The sequence below is a fragment of the Lynx canadensis genome, chromosome C1, assembly GCF_007474595.2.
Source record: "Lynx canadensis isolate LIC74 chromosome C1, mLynCan4.pri.v2, whole genome shotgun sequence".
NCBI classification, from domain to species: Eukaryota; Metazoa; Chordata; class Mammalia; order Carnivora; family Felidae; genus Lynx; species Lynx canadensis.
This window is the reverse complement of record NC_044310.1, coordinates 126,482,751-126,505,532: the sequence shown is the minus strand read 5'-3', so window position 1 is coordinate 126,505,532 and position 22,782 is coordinate 126,482,751. Positions and strand designations below refer to the sequence as shown.

Sequence of the window (22,782 nt, the reverse complement as noted above, 5' to 3'; positions counted from 1 at the left end):
GGAACGGATTTCCTTTTCGTGGTCGAATAATATTCCCATATGTATGTATATACTGCATTTTTGTTTATCCATTCATTTGCCAATAAACATTTAGGTTGCTTCTGCCTTTTGCATGGGTGTGCACATATCTCTTCAAGATACTGTTTTCATTTCTTTTGGATATATGCCCAGAAGTGGGATTGCTGGGTCAATTATTAACTTTTAAAAAGGAATCCTGTGGTGAGCAACATCTTTATATGCTTGCCTGATTATCCTGTAATCTAACTTTTTAGAAGTAGGTTATTGACCACAAATACTCCATAATTCCTAAATTGCTCTTCAGAATGTGCCCATCTCTTTCTTACTGTGTTTGAAAGCACCCAGTTGCAATCTTGTAGTCTATCCCATCTGATTTCAAAAGTGGTTCTTCATTGCTTTGTTTGTAATTGAATTCAGTTGATATTGAGCATCTTTTATTGTCATTGTTTAATCTCACGAATAGCCTGTTGTTATCATAGTCTCTTAATAGTTTTTTTGGTTTGTTGGTTTTGAGAGAGAGAGAGGAGAGAGTACCTGTGAGCAGGGGGAGAGGGCAGAGAGAGAGAGAATATTCCAGTCCAAATGCTCTACCTGAGAGAGAGAATATTCCAAGCAGGCTCCATGCTGTCAGTGCAGAGCCTGACTTGGGGCTTGAACCTACGAACCCTGAGATTGTGACCTGAACTGAAACCAAGAGTTGGACATTTAACCAATTGAGCCACCCAGGCACCCTTAGTCTCTTAATTTTAAAGAAATTACTACTTAGGTTTTTAACTCTTTCTCATATATTTTGCAAACCTTTGACTCCCATTTTTAGATTTGTCTTTTTAACTTCTAATGCTGTTTTCCATGACATAGTTTTAATTATTTTACTCTTGAAAAATATCTTTTTTTCCATTATAGTTTCTAGTTTGTGATGCATAGGAAAGCATTTGTGATGCTTAGAAATTAGATAATAAAAAATAATATGTATACATAATTTAAATTTGTTCTTACATTTAATTTACAATTTATATATACTTGATTTTGTTTGGACCCTGTTCTTTTTCATTGTTCTGTTCTTTGACTTGTACCATACCCATTATCTTAATTTCTGTAACTTTATAATATGTTTTGTTATCAAGTAGGTAAAGTGTGCTTCCATTCTTCTCCTTTAGATATTTTCTTGCTATTCTCACATTTTCTGGTTTTTTTTTAATGTTTATTTATTTTGAGAGAAAGAGAGAGACAGAGAGAGAGAGGAGTAGAGAGAGAGAGAGAGAGGAGAGAGAACCCAAGCAGGCTCTGGCTGTCAGCATAGAGCCTGACGTGGGGCTCGAACTTAAAACCTGTGAGATCATGACCTGAGACGAAATCAAGAGTCAAGTTGCTTACCTGACTGAACCACCCAGGTGCCCCCTGTTATTTTTTTTTTAAGATAGATTTTGGTATCATTTTGGTCAAATTTAAAGTCCATCTCTGCAATTTTTATATTGAGTAAAATACATGTGTGACATTCATATAGATACTGACTGCTACTTAAAGACAAATATTTCATTTTATATTAATACAGAAATTTTTATAGATACAGTCAAGGCTTAATGGGGCTCTCGGTGCTTTGTCAGAACATGTTTTTTATTACGGATTTGGGTATAAAAGCTTACAGTTTAAAAGCATGTCCAGTTTTAAAAAAATATATATAATTAAGCTTATTTATTTTGAGAGAGACAAGTGGGGGAGGGGCAGAGAGAGAGGGAGACAGTATCTGAAGCAGACTCTGCACTGACAGCAGAGAGCCTGGTGTGGGGCTGGAACTCATGAACTGTGAGATCATGACCTAGCTGAAGTCTAATGTTTTACTGACTGTGCCACCCAGGTGCCCCTATAATCACTTTTTTTTTTAAGAGGCTTGCATTTTATAGGTGTTTCCAGTAGATCTGATGACTTCTGTATGGTAATTACAACATCCCACTGTACTCATAGCCTTTTCCAAGTCCTTCGAATTCAACATGTGCCCCTAAACTGTTCTTCTCATTGTCCTCTCATTTGTTTATTTGGTCAAGAAATATCTATTGAACATCTGATAAGAGAAGTGCTGGGTTAATAGTCAAGAGGATGGGCTCCAGGCTCCCTTGGTTTTGACTTCTGGGTTTGGCCAGATACTTGTTGGATGACCTTGTGCAGATTAGTTGATAATCTGTGCCTTAATTTTTTTTTTTAATCTATAAAATTGAGATAATAACAATACCTACACCACAGATTATTGTGAGGTTTAAATGACTTAATAAATGTAAAGTATATAAAATAGTGCCTGGCTTATAGTAAATATGTGTTAGTTTATAAATATTGTTGTTTATTGACCTGGCTGATACTAGAGTGCTGCAAGTAAAATGATAAATATAGACAGTTATAGTTCTTGACTTTATGAAGGCATTTCAGTAAGAGGGAAAGACAAAATTCAAGTAAATAGATAAAAAGAGTTGCTAATTATAGCAAGTGCTTTAAGGAAACCAACTGATATTAAGGAAAATGTGGGAGAGTCCATTTGGGAGCTAGTGCAGTATTCCAGTGGAGCAGTGATAGTTTGGGATGGCATTGCAACTGGAAAGAATTGGATGCATTTGAGATATGCCTTAGGAATAATTAATTATAAATGGATTTAATTTGGCTAAAGAGAGGGAGAAATCAAGAGTGAACCCAAGTTGCTGATTTGAGTTAACTTGCACAGTTGTACTACTACTGAGAGATTAGGTAGGAACACACAAGTTTGGTGGAGAATAAGACTTTGGTTTTGGACAGTTAGGTTAGAAATGTCTATCAGATGTCCAAAATGTCAGGTAAGTAATTAAATACAGGAGTCTGAAGCCAAGAAATTATAAATTTTATTACCTGGGCTATTTTGTGATAGGCTTCTAAAGGTTTTCCCTGCCCCCACATCTAGTCTTCCAATTTGACAAGTAATCTTTGTAAACTAATTGCCTGATTAAACTCTAGGAAAGGCCCTCAGTTTCTTACAGAATAAATCCAGACTTTTTTTTAGCATGGCATTTGAGAACCTCCCTGATCTGGCCTGTTATTATTTCTTTGCCACTTTTCCCAATCATCTTATTTTTTTTTTTAACGTTTATTTATTTTTGAGACAGAGAGAGACAGAGCATGAACGGGGGAGGGTCAGAGAGAGGGAGACACAGAATCTGAAACAGGCTCCAGGCTCTGAGCTGTCAGCACAGAGCCCGACTCGGGGCTCGACCTCACGGACCGTGAGATCATGACCTGAGCCGAAGTCGGCCGCTTAACCAACTGAGCCACCCAGGTGCCCCCCCAATCATCTTATTTTTAGCTACACTGTAAGTAGCCAAATTGCTGTAGTTCTTGGAACCATTTCCACTGATAATTTTTGTCTAGGATGAATTTTTGAAATTTAGTTACCTACTTTAACTGAATTTGATATTAAATTGAACAGAAGGTTTGATTAATTCTCTGTATGAGGCAGAATTTTCCGTATGTAGGCATCCTTTCTATCTAAGAACTTTCTCAGGTGTTCTAATACCCTAATATCCTAACAGGGAGCCCTAATCTGTATTCATTAAACAACTCCCCTCTAATCTTAATCACTCTGCAAACTATGTCCCCCGTTTCCCTACTGTGACTTGAATTTGGCTTACTGTCTTTCTTCTTTGAGTGACTTCTATCTTTATTTATTTAATTGTTTAAAATTTTTTAATGTTTATTTATTTTTGAGAGAGAGAGAGAGAGACAGGTCTTGAGCAGGGGAAGGGGCAGATAGAGGGAGACACAGAATCTGAAACAGGCTCCAGGCTCAGTTGTCAGCTCAGAACCTGACGCAGGGCTCGAACCCACGAACCACGAGATCATTACCTGAGCTGAAGTGGGAGGCTTAACTGACTGAGCCACCCACGCACCACAGGGTGACTTCTGTGTTTAAATCTATAGCCCAACTGATACAACATGCTAGTTTCTAGTTCCTGGAATGCTGTGTCTTCTGTGAATTTTATTTCCACACTAGTTCAGCCATGCACTCCTACAGACCCCACTTTATGCTTTCTCATCTCTAGGAACTATTCAACCTCTTAGTCTCTCTAATCTTGGCCCCCCTTCCTTTGAAACTTTAATAGAACAAATGATGAGTGCTTAGTGCCAGGTACTAACTGCTCAAGCTGCATGGAATACACCAGGAAACAAAACAGACAAGAATCTCTGTCGTTATGGAGCTTATAACCTAGTGTAGAAAGACAGACAATAAGCAAAAACTTTAGCAGGTAACTAAATCATACAGTGTTTTACAAGGTGTTAAGTGCTGTCAAAGAAAATGTAAGGTACAGAAGAGATAATAGGGAGTTGTAATTCTTGTTTGTTTCTTGTTTTTAAAATTTAAACTTGTATTCTGAAATAATGTAAGACATACTAAAGTCACAAGAATAGTGCCAAGACCCAGAATCATATATTAACATTTTGCCACAATTATAAAATTCCTTCTTCTTTTTCTTTTTTCTTTTTTTTTTAATGTTATTTATTTTTGAGACAGAGGGAGACAGAGCATGAACGGGGGAGGGTCAGAGAGAGAGGGAGACCCAGAATCCAGAGCAGGCTCCAGGCTCCAAGCTGTCAGCACAGAGCCCGACGCGGGGCTCGAACTCACGGACCGTGAGATCATGACCTGAGCAGAAGCCAGACGCTTAACCGACTGAGCCACCCAGGCGCCCCTAAAATTCCTTCTTTGAAAAATATGTAACACTTCTTGAATTTGCATGTCGTCCTTGTGCAGATGCAGAGGCCATGCTAATCTTCTCTGTATCATTCCAATTTTAGTATATGTGCTGCTGAAGCTAGCATGAAAGTTGACAATTTTACATAAGGTAGGCAGGTCAAGTTTACATTGAAAAATTGACATTTCAGAAAAGACCCTTGAAGGAATCAAGAAAAGTAGCCATGTATGTAATTGATGGAGAGTGGTATAAGCAGATGGACCAGCTAGTGCAGAGTCCAAAGCAGAAACATGTAAGATATCACTGTGACAGAGAAGAGAAAGTAAGGTGGAATGGTAATAGGAGTAGGAGCATATCGTAGAAGGGCTATTTCTGCATTAATAGAACTTTTATCTGGAGTAAAACTGGGAACCACTGAGCAATTCTGAGGAATGTTATGATCAGGACTTAATTTTTCAAAGTACCTTACTGACTGCTCCATTGCGAGGAGAGTGTAGGGGAGGAGGTGGAAGTTGGGATATCAGATTCTTGCAGGAATTCAGGCTAGAAATAAAGTGGCTCAGATCACGTGAGCAGATTTGGAGGTGGTAGGAAATGAATGGTGGGATTCTGGTATATTTGAATCTAACAGGAGTTGTTGATGGATTGATTGGATATGCAGGATGAGACACTGAGAGGAGTCAAGGAATTGGTATGAACAAATGGAAAGATTGGATGGGGAAGATGGAGGATGGAATAGGGTTTGAGAAAAAGATCTAGAGTTCAGCTTTAGTTGTGTTAAGTTTGAGATACCCATTAGACTTGCTATGTAGAGATGTTTGGTTAGGTAACAGGAGTCTGAAGTTCAGGAGAGGTCTGATCTCCGTGTATAATGTGGGAGTCAGGGACACCTGGGTGGCTCAGTTCGTTAAAGTTCTGACTTCAACTCAGATCATGATCTTGAAGTTCGGGAGTTACAGCCCGGATTCTGCTCTGCTGACAGCTCAGAGCCTGAGCCTACTTCAGATTTGTTTCCCTCTCTCTCTCTCTGCCCCTCCCCCGCTTGCACTCTGTCTCTCTCTCCAAAATAAATAAACATTGAAAATATATGTATAAATGTGGGAGTCATTGGAATAGAGGTAATATTTAAAACATATACTATGGTATCTCTAAACGATAGAGCAAGCATTACTAAGAAATGAGCCCTGGTACTTTCAAACCTTATATGGGCAGGGAAGGAGAAAGAACCAGTACGATTTAGGCTGAGCAAGAGTGAAAACTGAGATAAGATAGAACCATGAGGTGTGGTATTCTAGAGTCTACGTGAAAAACATGATTTAATGAGGAGGGAATGATTATGGATAGGTCCAGTAAGATGAAGTCTGAGAATTCCTACCTGCTCTCTTCCTTTGTTTCCAAATCAGGGCCTCTGGTGTGTTTCTTGTGTGGTTATTGTGTATTCTTTATGTCTCAGCTTTGATATATGTATCTTTTAGAAAGCCTTCCAAACCTCCTGAGTTTTTGTTATATGCTCCCTTAACACCTCGTACTTTCCCTATAGTACTTCTTCAAAGCTACAGCTATTTATTACTGTGTATCCAGAACCTTGTGCAGTGTCTGCTCCATGTAAACATCCAAATATATTTTGTTGAATGCATGAAGGAATGAAATTCAGGAATAAATTTATTAGATGATTACTTATTTTTTAACTGTAATTGTTTGGCAGCCTTAAATATATATTTTCTCTGTGGTTTAGTTCTGAAGCTGAGGAGGTACACTCCTGTGTTGAAAAGAAAGCAACGACCCCAGATACGTTTTACCTCTGTCACAAGCTACATGATCTTGGAGTTTATCTTTATGGACCTCATTATCCAAAAACTTTGAGATCCATTGGTATGTGTTAAGCCAGAGTGTTTCCCCCATTTTTTAAGTTAAACTTTGTATTTTGAAATCATTGTAAATTTGTTTACTGTTGTGAGAAATAATGCAAAAAGATCCTGCATATGCTTACTCAGTTTTCCTCAATGGTAGCAGCTTACAAAACTACAGTATGTATCACAACCAGGCTATTGCCATATCAAGAAAAAGAACAATTGCATCCCACAGGGATACCTCATGTTGCCTTATAGCATCCATCACTTTCCACCTTCACCCCTGGCAACTACTAATCTGTTCTCTATTTTTTATAATTTGATGTTGCAGTAATGTTATAGAAATGGAATCAACAACTGTGTAACCTTTGAAGTTTGGCTTTTTTTTTTTTTTTTTTTTTTTTACCTCAGCATAATTCTCTGGAGATTCATCCAGATTGTTGTGTATATCAGTTGCGCCTCTTTATTGCTGAGTAGTGTTCCATGATTTGGATGTACCACAGTTTGACCATTCACCCACTGAAGTATGTCTGAGTTCTTATTAGTTTTTGGCTGTTGTTAATAAAGCTGTAAGTATTCATGAATAGTGTTTTTTAAAATTTTTTAATTTTTTTTAGACAGAAGTTTTGATTTCTCTAGGATAAATGCCCAGGAGTACCATTGCTGAGTCAGATGGCACTTGGATATTTAGTTATTTAAGAAATTGTCAAAATGTTTTTCCCAGTGATTGTATACCCCATCTTTCTAAAAGCATACATCAAGATAAGATTTGGAGTTCTTTTTGGTTTATTTGTTTGGTTTCTGAGAGAAAGACAATCCTAAGCAGACTCCGGACCATCATTGCAGAGCCCAACACGTGGCTCGATCTCATGAACCATAAGAACATGACCTGGGCCAAAATCAGGAATTGGACACTTAACCGACTGAGCCACCCAAAATCCCCATGATTTTTTAATGTGTGTAAATTCTTTGGATGAAGATTTACTTCTGTTTAGGCTTTGTAGCCATACAAGCTTGCATTTGAATCCTGGCTTTCTTATCCAATGTCATAGTTTCCTCATTAGTGAAGAAGAATATAGTACTTGTCATATAGTTCTCAGGATTAAATTAGCCAGTATATGTTCAAGTTCTTGACACAAAGAAGACACTATTATATGATAGGCATCCCCAAAAAACATCAGTTCGTCCCCCACCTTTGGAACTAATAACTGGGCCTTTTTTTGCTGATGTTCATGTTGTTTCAGTGACCTGTCATATCATCTCAAAAGAGTTTATATTATAATCAGTTCCAATCTATTAACAGGGTTATCACTTCTTTGTTTTATGTGTTGTTTCATTTTACTAAAAAATCTCTTACGGTTTTTCTGCTCACAGGTCTTACACTTATTTTTATTAGATTCGTTTCTAAAATGTGTAGTTTTTGATACTCTTGAGAATGGTATCAGTTTAAAATTTTATTTTCTTTTTGCCTGTGTAGAGGAAAATGACTGTGTATATTGATTATGTATTCATCAACCTTATTAAATTTGCTTACAAATCTACTAATTATGTATAAATTATTTTAATTCTATGCACATAATCCTGCTCTGTCATCTGTTAGATTTTTATTTTTTATTTAATATATTTTTTTAATGTTTTTTATTTTTAAGAGAGAGAGAGAGGACAGAGTGCATGGGGGAGGGGCAGAGAGAGAGAGGAAGGCACAGAATACAAAGTAGGCTTCAGGCTCTAAGCTGTCAGCACAGAGCCCCATGCAGGGCTTGAACTCATGAACTGCGAGATCATGACCTCCAAAGTCAGACGCTTAACCAACTGAGCCACCCAGGCTCCCCACTAGGTTGCCTTTTTGTTTTGTGGATGATTTCCTTCCCTGTGCAAAAGCTTTTGATTTTGGTGTAGTCCCAATAGTTTATTTTTGCTTTTTTTCCCCTTGCCTGAGGAGACGTAGCTAGAAAAATGTTACAAAGGCCAAAGTCAAATTACTGCCCCTAGGAGGCATAAACTCCTCTGGGGGTTTTATGGTTTCGTGTCTCACATTTGGGTCTTTAATCCATTTTGAGGTTTTTGATTGTTTTTTGGATGATGTGAGAAAGGGTTTCATTTTTTTGCATGTAGCTGTCCAGAATTCCCAGCACCATTCCTTGAAGAGACTGTTTTTTCCTTATTGTATATTCTTCCTCCTTTGTCATAGATTAGTTGACGAGGTAAGCATGGGTTTATTTCTGGGCTCTCTATTATGTGTTGATCTGTGGGTCTGTCTTTCTGCCAGTGCCACACTGTTTTGATTTCTATAGCTTTGTAGTATATCTTGAAATATATGACCATGATACCTCCAGCTTTGTTCTTTCTTAAGATTGCTTTGGTTGTTCAGGGTCTTTTGTGGGTCCATACAATTTTTAGGATTATTCGTTGGAATTCTGTGAAAAATGCTATTGGTATTTTCATAGGGATTGCATTGCATCTGTAGACTGCTTTGGGCAGGGGGTACATTTTAACAGTATTCTTCCAGTGCATAATTGTGGAATATCTTCCCGTTTGTTTCTGTCATCTTCAGTTTCTTCATCAATATTTTATAGTTGTCAGAGTAAGTCTTTCACCTCTGTGTTAAATTTATTTCTAGGTATTCTTTTTGCTGCAGCTATAAATGAATTTATTTTCCCTTTTTGCTACTTTGTTATTAGTATATAGAAATGCAGCTGGTGTATGTTTACTAATTTTGTATCCTTCAACTTTACTGATTTCATGTATTACTTTTAGTAGTTTTATGTCAAATCTTTAGAGTTTTCTATGTATAGTATCACACCATCTGCAAAAAGTCAAAACTACTATATTAGCAATTTGGATACCTTTTATTTCTTTTTCTTGTCTGATTGCTATGGCTAGGATTTCCAATACTGGGTTGATTAAAAGTGGCAAGAGTGGACATTCTTGTCTTGTTCCTGGTCTTAGAGGAAAAGCTCTTAGTGTTTCACCATTGAGTATGGTATCAGCTCTGGGTTTTTCATAAATAGCATTTATTATGTTTAGGTATGTTCCCTATAAACCTAGTTTGAGAGGTTTTTTTCAAAATATATCACGAACAGATGTTGAATTTTGCCAAATCCTTTTTTTGCATCTATTGAGATGATCATATGATTTTTATCCTTAATTTTGTTGCTTGTGGCATATCATGTTGATTGATTTTCTAATATTGAGCCATTGTGTCCTTGGAATAAATCCTACTTGATCATGGTGAATGATCTTTTTAATGTATTGTTGAATATAGTTTGATGATATTTTCTTGAAGATTTTTAATGTATTGTTGAATGTAGTTTGCTGATATTTTCTTGAAGATCTTATGTTCAGAGATGTTGGCCTGTAGGTTTCTTTTTTTGGTAGTTTCTTTGGTATCAGAGTAATCCTGGCCTAACAGAATGTAAGTTTTTTTTTCCCTCGTCTATTTTTTGGACTAGTTTGAGGATAATGGGTATTTACATTTTTTTTTATTATTTTTTAAAAGTTTATTTATTTTGAGAAAGACAGCACACAAGAGGGGCAGCGAGACAGGGAGAGAGAGAGAATCCCAAGTAGGCTCCTCACTGCCAGCTCAATGTCTGACATAGGGCTCAAACTCACAAACTGTGAGATCATGACCTGAGCTGAAACCAAGAGTTGGATGCTCAACCAATTGAGTCACCAAGGTGCCCCAACAATAGGTATTAATTCTTCTTTAAATGTTTGGTAGAATTTGCCTGTGAAGCCATTTGGTGCTGGACTTTGGTTTGTCAGGAGTTTTTTGATTACCGATTTAATTTTCTTTTTTTTTTTAATTTTAACTAATTTATTTTTAGCACTTATGTATTTTATTTATTGAGAGACAGAATGCAAGCAGGGGAGAGACAGAGAGAGGGAGATACAGAATCTGTGGCAGAATCCAGGCTCTGAGCTGTCAGCCCAAAGCCTGATGCAGGGCTCAAACCCACAAACCAGATGCTTAACTGACTGAGCCACCCAGGTGCCTCACCAATTTAATTTTCTTATTAGTAATTAGTCTGTTCAGGTTTTTCTATTTCTTCCTGATTTAGTTTTGGAAGATTGTGTCTCTAGGAGTTTATCCATTTCTTGTAGGCTGTCCCCTTTGTTGGCATATAATTTTTTGTCGTATTGTCTTACAATTCTTTATGGTTCTGTGGTGTGAATGTTACTTCTCTTTTATTTCTAATTTTATTTTTCTCCTGTTTGAGTTTTGTTTTTGTTTTTTGAGGAGTCTGGCTAAAAGTTTTATCAATTTTGTTAATCTTTCCTACAAGCCAGCTCCTTGTTTCATTGAGTCTTTCCTATTCTTTTGTTTTGCTTGCTTTTAGTCTCTATTTCATTTATTTCTGTCCTGATCTTTATTATTTCCTTTCTTCTGCTGTGGGCTTTGTTCTTCTTTTTCTAGTTCCTTTAGTTGTAAGTTAGATTGCTTAGTTAAGATTATCTTGATTCTTGAGAATAGTTCTGTATCAACTAAAATCTTTCCTCTTTTCATTTTCATTTGTTTCCATGTGTTTTTCTAAAGTTATTTTTATTATTTTTGATATAGAGTGAACTGGGGAGAGGGGCAGAGAGTTAGAGAATCTTAAGCAGGCTCCACACAGTGCCCAACGCAGGGCTCCATCCCATGACCCTGGGGTCATGACCTGAGCTGAAATCAATAGTTGGATGCTCAACTGACTGAGCCACCCAGGCGCCCCTTCATGTGTTTTTCAGTTTCCCTTTGATTTCTTTGTTGACCCGTTGGCATGTCTTAGCTTCCACATATTTGTGTTTTTTCCAGTTTTTTCTTGTGATTGATTTCTAGTTTTCATAATATTGTGGTCATAAAAGATGCATGATATGATTTCAGTCTTCTGAAATTATTGAGCCTTACTTTGTGGCCTAAGATGTGATCTATCCTGGAGAATGCTCCTTGTGCACTTGAAAAGAATGCGTATTTTGCTGTCTTGTGACCAGATGTTCTATATATACGTTAGGTCCTTCTTGTCTAATGTGTCATTCAAAGGTGGGGTTTCCTGGGTGCCTGGGTGCTCAGTCGGTTAAGTGTCCAACTTTGGCTCAGTTCATGATCTCACAATTCGTGGGTTCCAGCCCTGCATTGGCTCTTTGCTGATAGCTGGAGCCTGGAGCCTGCTTCAGATTTTGTGTCTCTCTCTGCCCTATCCTGCTTGTGCTCTGTGTCCTCTTTTTCTCTCTCAAAAATAAATAAACCTTAAAAAAATTTAGAAAAAAAGGTGGTGTTTTCTTTATTGGTTCTGCCTGGATGAATATCCTTTGATATAACTGAGGTGTTAAAGTCTCCTGCTATTATTGTATTACTGCAATTTCTCCCTTGTCTCTATTAACATTTGTGTTACGTGTTTTGGTGATTCACCATTTGGTACATAGATATTTACAATTGTTATATCCCCTTGTTGAATTATCTTCTTTATCGTTATGTAGTGTCTATGTCTTTCATTTACACTGTTAGTTTAAACTCTGTTTTGTCTGATATAGGTATTGCTACCTTGGCTTTTTTCTCCCTTCCATTTTCATGGAATATCTTTTTCCTTCCTTTAGTTTCAGTTTTTGTGTCTTTTTAAGTCTGAAAGGAGTCTCTTGTAGGCAATATGTAGATGTTGTGTGTGTGTGTGTGTGTGTGTGTGTAACTTTTTCTGTTCCCCATATCTTTTTGATTGGATCATTTAGGTCCATTCACATTTAAAGTTAATTATTGATAGATGTGTGTGTCTTGCCATTTTGTTAATTGTGTCTAGGTGTTTTTGTTAGTCTTTTTTTTTTTTCCTTTTGTTTTCTTTCCTAGTTATTAATTACTTTCTGTAGTATTATGCTTGGCTTTCTTTTTATTGTTTGTGTATTATAGGTGTTGTGTTTCTGGTTACCATGAGGTTCATATATGGTGTCCTAATTATATATCAGGCTGTATTAAGTTGATGGTCACTTAAGTTTGAACACATTGGAAGTTCTGAAAGAACTTTTTTTACTCATGCCTTCCATACTTTATTTATATGATGTCATTTATTACTTATTTTTATTTGTAATTTTCGTACTTCTAATTATGAGCCTCCTTTTCCACTTAAAGAATTCCCTTTAAGATTTCTTATAAGGCTGCTTTAGTGGTAATACACTTCTTTAACATTTGTTATTCTGGGAACTCTATCTTTCCATCAATTCTGAATGAAAATTATGACAGGTAGCCTATTTTTGTTTTTTCTTTCCTTTCAGCACTTTGAATGTATCATACCACTCATTTCTGACCCACAAAGGTTCTGCTGAGAAATCGGCTGACGGCCTTATGGTGTTTCCCCTATATGTAACTTTTTACTTCTTTCTTACTGATTTAAAAATGTTTTCTTTATCTTTAACCTTTGGCATATTAATTATTATGTGTTACGGTGTGCACATTCTTGGGCCATCTTTTTTGGAATTCTCTATGCTTCATGAACCTGGATGTCTGTTCTTCCATAGGCTAGGGAATTTTTCATCTATTCTTTTTTAAATAAGTTCTATGCCTTTTTCTCTCTTTTCCTTCTAGTACCTGTATAATGTGAATGTTCGTTTGGTCTTGTATAAGGGATCCCCTAACCTATCCTTATTTTTTAAAATTATTATTATTATATTTTTTGTTTAGCACAGGTTCTTTCATTACACAGATCACAAATCTGTTCTTCTACATCTTCTAATGTATTGTTGATTCCCTCTAGTGTAATTTCCATTTCACTTACTGTATTCCTCAACTCTGATTATTCTTTTATATTTTCTGTTTGTCAAAATTCTCACTAAGTTTTTCCATTCTTCTTTTCTGTCCAACAAGTATTTTTATGATTGTTACTTGAATCCTTTATCAAGCATATTGCTTATCTGTTTCGTTTAGTTCTTTTTCTGAGGTTTTGTTTTGTTCTTTCATTTGAAGGATGTTCCTCTGTCTCCTCATTTTCTTTACTTGTTTCTATGAATTAGGTGGAACAGCTGATTCTCCTAAATTTTAAGCAATGGTCTTGTATATAATCATCCCCTGTGTAGACTGTGTGTGCCTAGTGACTTTGGTTGGATGGCTGGAGCTGTGTTTGGGGTGGGGCTGGGATGTCTGGGGCACTCTGTATTGGGGCCGACATGATATGATGGCCTCAGCTGAAGTGGGCATATGTCGGGGTGGTCTCAGGAGTCTTTGTCTCAAGGCACCCTGGCAGGACAGCTAAAGGTGAAGTGTATGTTAGCCAGAGTGTCCTGGGACTCTGTGTAGAGGATGCCTTGGTAGGAGAGCTAAAGCTGAAGTGGATGTGGGTCAGTACAGTCCCTGGGTTCTCTGCACAGAGGGCACTCTGGCAGGATAGCTGAAGCTGAAGTGGGTGGAAACCACCACAGTGTCCCAGGACTTGCTGCATAGAGTGCACCCCGCTGGGGCAGCCAGAGCTAAGGCAGGGTCCAGGCCACGGTGTCCCATTGTGCTGCATGCAGGGGTACCCTGTTCTTGTCTCACAGCCTTACAATGTGCTGTAGCTGAAGTGCACACAGGCTGGGGCATTTCCCAGGGGTCTCCACGTAGGAGGGAGGTGGTTGAAGCTGGAGTGGATGCAAATCAGGATGTCTCGGGATGCTCAGCACCGAGGATTCCCAGGTAGGGTTGACAGGAGCTGAGGCTTGTAGAGGCTAGAGTGTCCTGGTGTGCTCATGCAGGGGCTGCCCTGGCAAGGTGGCTGGAACCTTGGCAGGGTGGGGACAGTGGTTTCCTGAGGTGTTCCACTAGTGCCTTTGGCAGGTGTTTAAAACTGATATGGGCATGGGCTGGGGATTCCTGGGACACTCTATGGAGGGGGGCACCTTGGATGGGTGGCTGGAGCCTTAAGTAGGTGTGAGCCAGGAGGTCTTAGAGCACTGTGCCCTGGGGTGCCCTAGCAAGCTTCCTGGAGCCAAACTGGTGCAGGCCCGGAATGCTCTGGGGTGCTTTATGCGTGTATCACCTTGGCAGTATGGATGGAGTTGTAAACAAGTGGTGACATGGATTGTCCTTGTGTATGCTGCTCTGAGGCTCTTTTGGTGGGATGGCTGGGGCTGGTGTGGGCTAGGGGCCCCAGGAATAGGTGAAGGAATAGGCCACCTAAGGTGCCCACACCCTACTCCCATCCGCACCATCAGGGTGGAAACTGAATGTAAACGGATGCTGTCCAACCTCTCCAACCTGGAGAGTTCCAGCAGCTCCCTTGCTTTTGATGGAGTTCTATGGCTGGATATTTTATATACTAGCTTCTCTTTCAAACCCTGATATTTTCTTCTGTGACCCAGGGCATCCCAGGCTGGTATGGGTCAGGGACGCGGTGCTTGCTGATGTGGTAGGCCGGCTCTGACACCTGAACCCTGCTCCTATTGCACTCTCAAGGTGGAGGATGTGCATAAATGTTGGGCTTGCCAGACTCTCCCACTTGAAGGTAGTTGCAGTAGCTCACCGCCATTCAGCAGGATTCTGTTGGGCTGGTTCCTGTATATTCTAGTTGCCCTTTTAAACCATGGCTTTTTTTTTTTTTTTCCTCCATGCCCCAGGGTAGATGAATCTGCTCGAGGTCAGTCCATCCCTTATGCAGTTGGCAGCATCAGAGGTGGGGTTTCCTTTGTTAGCATGTCTTCATCTCTATTACCTTTCTCTAAGTGGCTTATCTTTTGTTTTGTAGAAGTTGTTCGGCCAGCCCTCAGTTCTTCTTCAGGAGGAATTATTTTGTACATAGGCATAGAATTGGTGTGTTCATGGAGAAGGTGAGTTTAGGGTTTTCCCATGTTGCTGTCTTGGACTGGAACCAAATTTTGATTTTTTTTATTTTCCTTCCCTTTTTTTTTTAAATTCAAGTGAGGTGATTTACCACTGTTAAATAAAATTGGCAATAATAGATATATTGTGTCTTTTCTGATCTTGCAGGGAAAGGTTTCAACTTTTACCTTAAGTTCTGATGTTTGCTGAAGGTTTTTGGTAAAAACTTGTATCGTATGAAGTAAGTTCTCCTATTTTTCCTATGTTAGGTAGCTTTTGTTCTAAATGAATTTTGAATTTTATCAGATGCTTTTTTCCCTACTGTTGAGATGACTGTGCAACTTCTTTGTAATTTTGAGAATTACAGTGATTGAGCTTTTTTTCACAGTGCATTTTTTAACAGCTTAATTGAGATATAATTCTCATACCGTAAAATTCACTGGTTTTGCAATTCTGTGAGTTTTGATATATTCATAGAGTTTGGGAACCATCATCACAATCTAATTTTAGAACAGTTTCATCACTCTAAAAAGAAACCCAGTGCTTATTAGCGGTTGCTCTCTCTTCTCTGCCACCATACTCTTCCCACCCACTGTCCAGACTCTAGACTTAGGCAGCTACTCATTTACTTTCTATCTGAAGGTATTTGCCTACTCTGGACCTTGACTTCTGTCCCTGAGTTTAATATTTTCAGGGTTCATTCATGTTATAGCATGTATCAGGATTTCATTGATTTTATTGTCAATGATTTCATTGATTTTATACTCCATTGTATGGATATACTACACTTTCTTTATCATGTCATCAGTTTATGGACATTTTGTTTCTCTTTTTAACTACTATGAATAATTCTACTATGAACATTTTTATGCAAGTTTTTGTGTGCTTGTATGTTTTACATTTGTTTTGGGTGTATACCTAGAAGTAGAATTTCCAGGTCTTATCTTTTTTTTCTTTGCCATCCTAATGAGTGTGAAGCATCTCATTTTGGTTTTGATTTGCAGTTTCCTTACTACTAATGATGTTGAACATTTTTTTGTGTGTGCTTATTGGCCATTTATCTACATTATTTGGAGAAATGTCTATTCAGATATTTGCCCATTTTTAGATAGGGTTATCTTCCTTATATATTCTGGGTAATCCATTTTTGTGAGATATATTTGAAAATATTTTCTACCCTTCTTTGTGTTGTCTTCACTTCCTTGATGGTGTTATTTGCAGCTGTAAAGGTTTTAATTTTGGTGAAGTCCAGTTTATTTTTTGCTGTTGTTGCTTTTATTTTTGGCTTTGTATTTAAGAAATCATCACATAACCCAAGGGCATGAAGATTTACTCTTCTGCTTTTTTTTTTTTTTTTTTTTTAAGAGTTTTACCATTCTAGCTACTACATTTTAGTTTTTGGTCCATTTTTACTGTTCTTTTCCTGTTGAAGTATTTTGGCACCCCGTGAAAAATCAACTAACCCTGAATGTAAGAGTTTATTTCTGGAATCTCAAATCTGTTCCACTGATCTGTCTGTCATCAATCTAGTACTACATTGTCTTTGGTAGCTTTGTGGTATGTTTTACAAGCAGGAAGTATAAGCTCTCTAACTTCATTCTTTTTCAAGATTATTTGGCATTTGATTGAGTTTTAAAAGTTTAACTAGCATTGCATTCCTAAAATAAGCCCATTTTGTTTATTTTTTAAAAGTTTGTTTATTTTGAGTCAGGGGACAGAGGGATAGGGAGAGAGAATACTGGCAGGCTCCAAGCTCAGTCAGCATGGAACCAGACCCAGGACTCAATCTCATGAACAGTAAGATCATGACCTGAGCCCAAATCCAGTCTGATGTTCAACTGACTGAGCCACCCAGGTGCCTAAAATAAGCCCATTTTAAATGTCTTAATATTTTAGGCTTTTAATTTATTGCTGTCTTGGTTTGCTAATATGTTGTTTACCCATGAATAAGGGAAAATGGCTTATATACATATTTTTTTGTATTGTGTTTGTCAGATCAACGTGGTGTCTCTCCCGATTGAATGGGGGCTCTTCTTATATGTGAGGTGACAGTAGGGGAGAGGCTGGTGGCATGGGCAGTGAAAGAATTCACCTGAGGCTGAACAAAGTAGATAGAAGTTTATTGAATACACTGCAAGGGAGCAGTGGGCAGGATGGCAGAAGAGAGATTGTCTGCAATGAGGCAGTTTTTAATGGTAGAAGGTGAAGAGGTATGGGAACATATGGAATTTTCCCTTTTTTTGGTAACTGTGCCTGGGTGTAAGTAGCCCATTGGTCATTTGAGTCTTATGGATATTTTGAGGTGATGATTTTACTGTTGATTATCTCAATAGCTTTATCTTCTACCATTCTCTACTTTGGTTCAGCCACATCGGCCTCCTTTCTGTTTCTAAAATCACTCAGCCCTTTCTCAGCGTGGAGGCTTTCCATTGATCCTGTCTGTTGGAAGTGCTCTTCTCTCAATTTTGAACTTGGTTGGCTCTTTTACCCACTTCACACTATAGACTAAGCTCATCCTAGGAGAGTCCTTACCTGGTCAGCCTACCTAAAGTGGTCATTACTCTCTTAAGTTCCTTCATATTATTTGTACTTATTTATTTGTAATTATTATTTGTTTTAGTCTCCCCCTCAAAAATGTAAGCTTTGTGAGAGTGGTCTTTGCTTCTCTGGATTCTGGCAGGTTATAACTATTTGTTATTAGTAAATATTTGTTGAATTCTTGAGATTCTTAAACATTGGATATAGAGGTTGATGACTTCTTTTGGGTGGGGTGTAAAGTTTTATAAATCTGCAAGTAATTGAGAGAAAAGCAAATTTACTTTGAAGATGGAGTGACATTCTGTATAAACATAACAATTGGGACGCCTGGGTGGCTCAGTCAGTTAGGCGTCCGACTGTGGCTCCGGTTATGATCTCACGGTCTGTGAGTTCGAGCCCTGTGTTGAGCTGTGTGTTGACAGCTCGGAGACTGGAGCCTGCTTTGGATTCTTCATCTCCTTCTCTCTCTGCCCCTCCTCCACTCATGTTCTCTCTCTGTCTCCCAAAAATTAATAAAAAATGTTAAAAAAAATTATTTTAAAAATACAAAATATATAACCATGTAAGCAATCTAAATACAATATATTATTAGAGAAGTTTTCTAGTTTAGTGACTTAGTAAGACTTTTTCTTGCATAGATCTGAGAATTTACAGATATATGAAATTTTTATATAAAAAAATTAAAATGACATTTGTGGAAACCCAGTGGTGAGGAAAGTGCCAATCAGGCAGCGATTCATTCTGTGGATTCATTTGATTTAAAAGAATTCATTTAATATTTAAAAACGAATCTCATTTAATAATGTTAGTAATATAATTATAAATTTGGAGTTGATGTCTTTGTATTTTATAATTTTTAAAATGCAGTTTTACCCCATTCTTAGAAAATTTGGTGTGATATGAAAATGTATATCTATAAAAGGATTAATTTTAAAAGACTTCCACTTTCTATAGGAAATCATTTCTTATTTTAAAAATTATTTAGTTTTTAGGTGCCAGAGGGGTCATCATTAAGCACAGTTCATGAGTTCCAGTCCCTTATAGGATGAGCTCGAGCCCCACTTGGGATGAGCCCTGGGCCCTGCTTGGGGTGAACTCGAGCCCTGCTTTGGGTAAAACACGAGCCCGCTTTGGGTGAACCCCGCTTCTCTCTCTCTCTCTCTCTCTCTCACTCTCTCTCTCTGGCCTCTGCTCACTTGTGCCCTCTCTGTCTCTCTCTAAAAAAAAAATTATTTAGTTTTTAAAAATCCGGTTGATTTATAACTTTTCAGTAAAACATTTATTGCTTAACACAGGGTTATGGTTATATTATGGTTCAGTTTGAAATACAAATGAAATAAAGGATGCTGGTTCCTAGATTGTGCATTGAGCAATTGCTTTTGGACTCAGTGCTTTGAATTGTCTTAAGAGCTCATTTTGTGAAAGTTATTTAACCAATTTATGTAGATAGTATATCAAGGCTACTGATATAAGTCCTTTAATATTATTATTTATGTTTAATTCTCTAATACACGTAGTGATAACCATTTTCCCCATCTTTCCTCTTTGGTGATTTCTTTTTCTTTTCTTTTTTTTTTTTTTTTTTAGGAGTATGATGCCTAGAGTTCATAAGATAAAAAAGTCTCTTCCACCTCAGAATTCTTGTTTGACAAATGAATCTTATAAACAGTTGGATTTTTTGCCTGACAAACTAAGAGCAAAGCTGCTTCCTTTCCAGAAAGATGGCATTGCTTTTGCCCTCAGAAGAGATGGCAGGTAAAGTACTTTTTTCAAGACATACTAAAAATGTTAAGTTCTGGCAAGTATATATATATATAAAAGCAAAGGTCTGTGCAAACCATTCTTTTTCTATATAACTAGTATTCCCATTTATTTTTTTTATTATATCTTAAAATAATAATTTTAGGATATATCGTATTTTGCCTTCATTCTTTTTTTTTTTAACTTGTTTTATATTTTATTTTTTTAAATTTACATCCAAATTAGTTAGCATATCGTGCAACAATGATTTCAGGAGTAGATTCCTTAGTGCCCCTTACCCATTTAGCCCATCCCCCCTCCCACAACCCCTCCAGTAACCCTCAATTTGTTCTCCATATTTAGGAGTCTCTTATGTTTTGTCCCCCTCCCTGTTTTTATATTATTTTTGTTTCCCTTCCTTTATGTTCATCTGTTTTGTCTCTTAAAGCACTCATGTGAATGAAGTTATATGATTTTTGTCTTTTCTCTGACTGACTAATTTCACTTAGCATAATACCCTCCAGTTCCATCTACGTAGTTGTGAATAGCAAGATTTCATTCTTTTTGATTGCCGAGTAATACCCCATTGTATATATATACCACATCTTCTTTATCCATTCATCCCATTGATGGACATTTGGGTTCTTTCCATACTTTGGCTACTGTTGATAGTGCTGCTATAAACATGGGGGTGCATGTGTCCCTTCGAAACAGCACACCTGTATCCCTTGGATAAATGCTTAGTAGTGCAATTGCTGGGTTGTAAGGTAATTCTATTTTTAGTTTTTTGAGGAACCTCCATACTGTTTTCCAGAGTGGCTGCACCAGCTTGCATTCCCATGCCTTCATTCTTGAGTGATACTTTGATTGACAATATAGCTCTACTATTTTTTTTTCTTCCAGCTCTACTATTTTTTAAAGTTTATTTATTTATTTTGAGAGAGAGAGAGAGAGAGAGAGCATGTGTGCATGCACAGATGAGGAGCAGAAAGAGGGAGAGAGAGAATCCCAAGCAGGCACTGAACTGTCAGTGCAGAGCCCACTGTGGGGCTTGATCTCACCAACCCTGAGATCATGATCTGAGCTAAAATCAAAAGTCGGACGCTTGACTGACTAAGCCACCCAGGCTCCCCTACAGCTCTACTTTAATAGCCATTTTTTTTCTTAGCACTTTGAAGGTTGTATTCTATTGACTTATGTCTTTCATAGTTACCATTAAAAAGTGTGCTCTTGAGTCTGAAAAATTTACAGGTGACTTATTGATTACAAGGAGAAAAACTACAAAAAGGTCCTTTAGTATAGCCTATAGTGGTGTAGCTACAGACATAATGTGCTGCACAGGAATTATACAACATTCCTAACTGGTGTTCTTCCTGCAAATTACCTGTCCTTTAATCATGAGGAAACAGTGTAACCTGTTCAGAATGTGGGATTTTTGTTGGAAAATTGACCTGAACTCTTCAAGTGATACAATGGCATGAAACAACCAAGGGAAGTGATGAGCATGTCCTAAGTTGAGAGAGACCTAAGAGTTAAAATATCTGAAAGTAATACATAAATCTTTAAAAAAAATTTTTTTTTTTTAACATTTATTCATTTTTGAGAGAGAGAGCATGAGCAGGGAAGAGGCAGAGAAAGAGGGAGACACAGAATCTGAAGCAGACTCCACACTCTGAGCTGTCAGCACAGAGCCCGATGCGGGGTTCGAACCCATGAACTGTGAGATCATGACCTGAGCTGAGGTCAGATGCTTAACTGACTGAGCCACCCAGGTGCCCCAGCAATATATAAATCTTGATTAGATCCTGGATAAGTAAAAAGAAAAGTTTTAGAGTACATATTTAAGATAAATAGGAAAATTTCATCTGTACTGTATTGAGTGATGAATAATGTCAATTATCATGGATGAGGTAATGATGTTGTAGTTGAAAGAATGTTCTTGTTCTTGGAAAATGCATGATAAAGAATTTGGGATGTAGAATCCTGAGAACAGCCTACTTTCTACATTTTCCCAAAAGGAAAGGACATATATATGTTTACAGAGACTTTGAGTCAGCCAAAATGTTAACACTGAATCTGGTGAGTGGTACAAGAGTGTTCACTGTAGTATTCTTTTTGGCTTTTCTGTCAGTTTGAAAATTAAAAAAAAAAGAAAAGGAAAAAAAAGAATCAGTCTAATTTTCATTCCTTTGTAGGTCAACTATCTTTTCTGATTAGATCCGATCTATCTGTATCTGTTATTAGGATTCTCTCTTGGTCTTCAGAGTTCTGCAGTTTCATTATAATTTATTCATTCTGGTTTTCTTTTTATATATTCTCCCTGAGATTATTGTGCATTTTTAATCTGGGATTTGTGTTGTGTTGATTCTGGAAAATTCTCAGCTGTTACTTCTTTAAATATTGATTCTCACCCATTGTGTTTATTTTCTTTTTCTGCAATGTCTATTAGACTTAACCTTTTCCTCTTCCATTAATGTCTCATATTTTTTGTATCTATCTGTGCGACATGATGGCTACTTTTAAAGATCTTTTTATTAATAAGAGATCATGATTCAGTTTTTCTAGTCTGTTTAACTTATCTACTCAGTTGTTATTTTTAATTTTAATTTTTTATTTTTATCTTATTTTTCATTATTTAAATTTTAGTTATTTAACATACAGTGCAATATTAGTTTCAGGATAGAATTCAGTGATTCATCACTTACATATAACATCCAGTACTCCTCACAAGTGTCTTGTTTAATACCCATCACTCATGTAGCCCATCTCCCACCCCCCTCCCTCCATCAACCTTCTGTTTATTCTCTATTGTTAAGAATCTCTTGGGGCATCTGGGTGGCTTAGTCAGTTAAGCATCCGACTTCAGCTCAGGTCATGATCTCACAGTTCGTGAGTTCGAGCCTCTTGTTGGGCTCTGTGCTGACAGCTCAGAGCCTGGAGCCTGCTTCGGATTCTGTGTCTCCCTCTCTCTCTCTCTGCCACTCCCCGCCTCATGCTCTGTCTGTCTCTCTCAAAAATAAATAAATATTAAAAAAAAATTTTTTTAAGAATCTCTTATGGTTTGTTCCCCTGTCTCCTCTTTCCCCTTTCCCATTTATCCATCTGTTTCTTAAATTCCACATGAGTGAAATCATATCGTATTTGTCTTTCTCTGACTGACTCATTTCACTTA

At 37.4% G+C, this 22,782-nt stretch overlaps 1 protein-coding gene and 1 pseudogene across 1 annotated transcript in view; one reads left to right on the top strand and one right to left on the bottom strand.

Annotated features, from left to right (window-relative positions):
* The window catches only part of ZRANB3 (zinc finger RANBP2-type containing 3), a 302,090-nt gene that overhangs the window by 1,829 nt on the left and 277,479 nt on the right, over nt 1-22,782 (top strand). The window contains 3 exon segments of the mRNA XM_032594393.1: nt 15,259-15,340; nt 15,501-15,573; nt 19,458-19,625. Of these exon segments, the coding sequence (XP_032450284.1) occupies nt 15,569-15,573; nt 19,458-19,625 (173 nt within the window). The 5' untranslated portion in view covers nt 15,259-15,340; nt 15,501-15,568.
* On the bottom strand, nt 4,739-4,851 carry LOC115522531 (annotated as a pseudogene).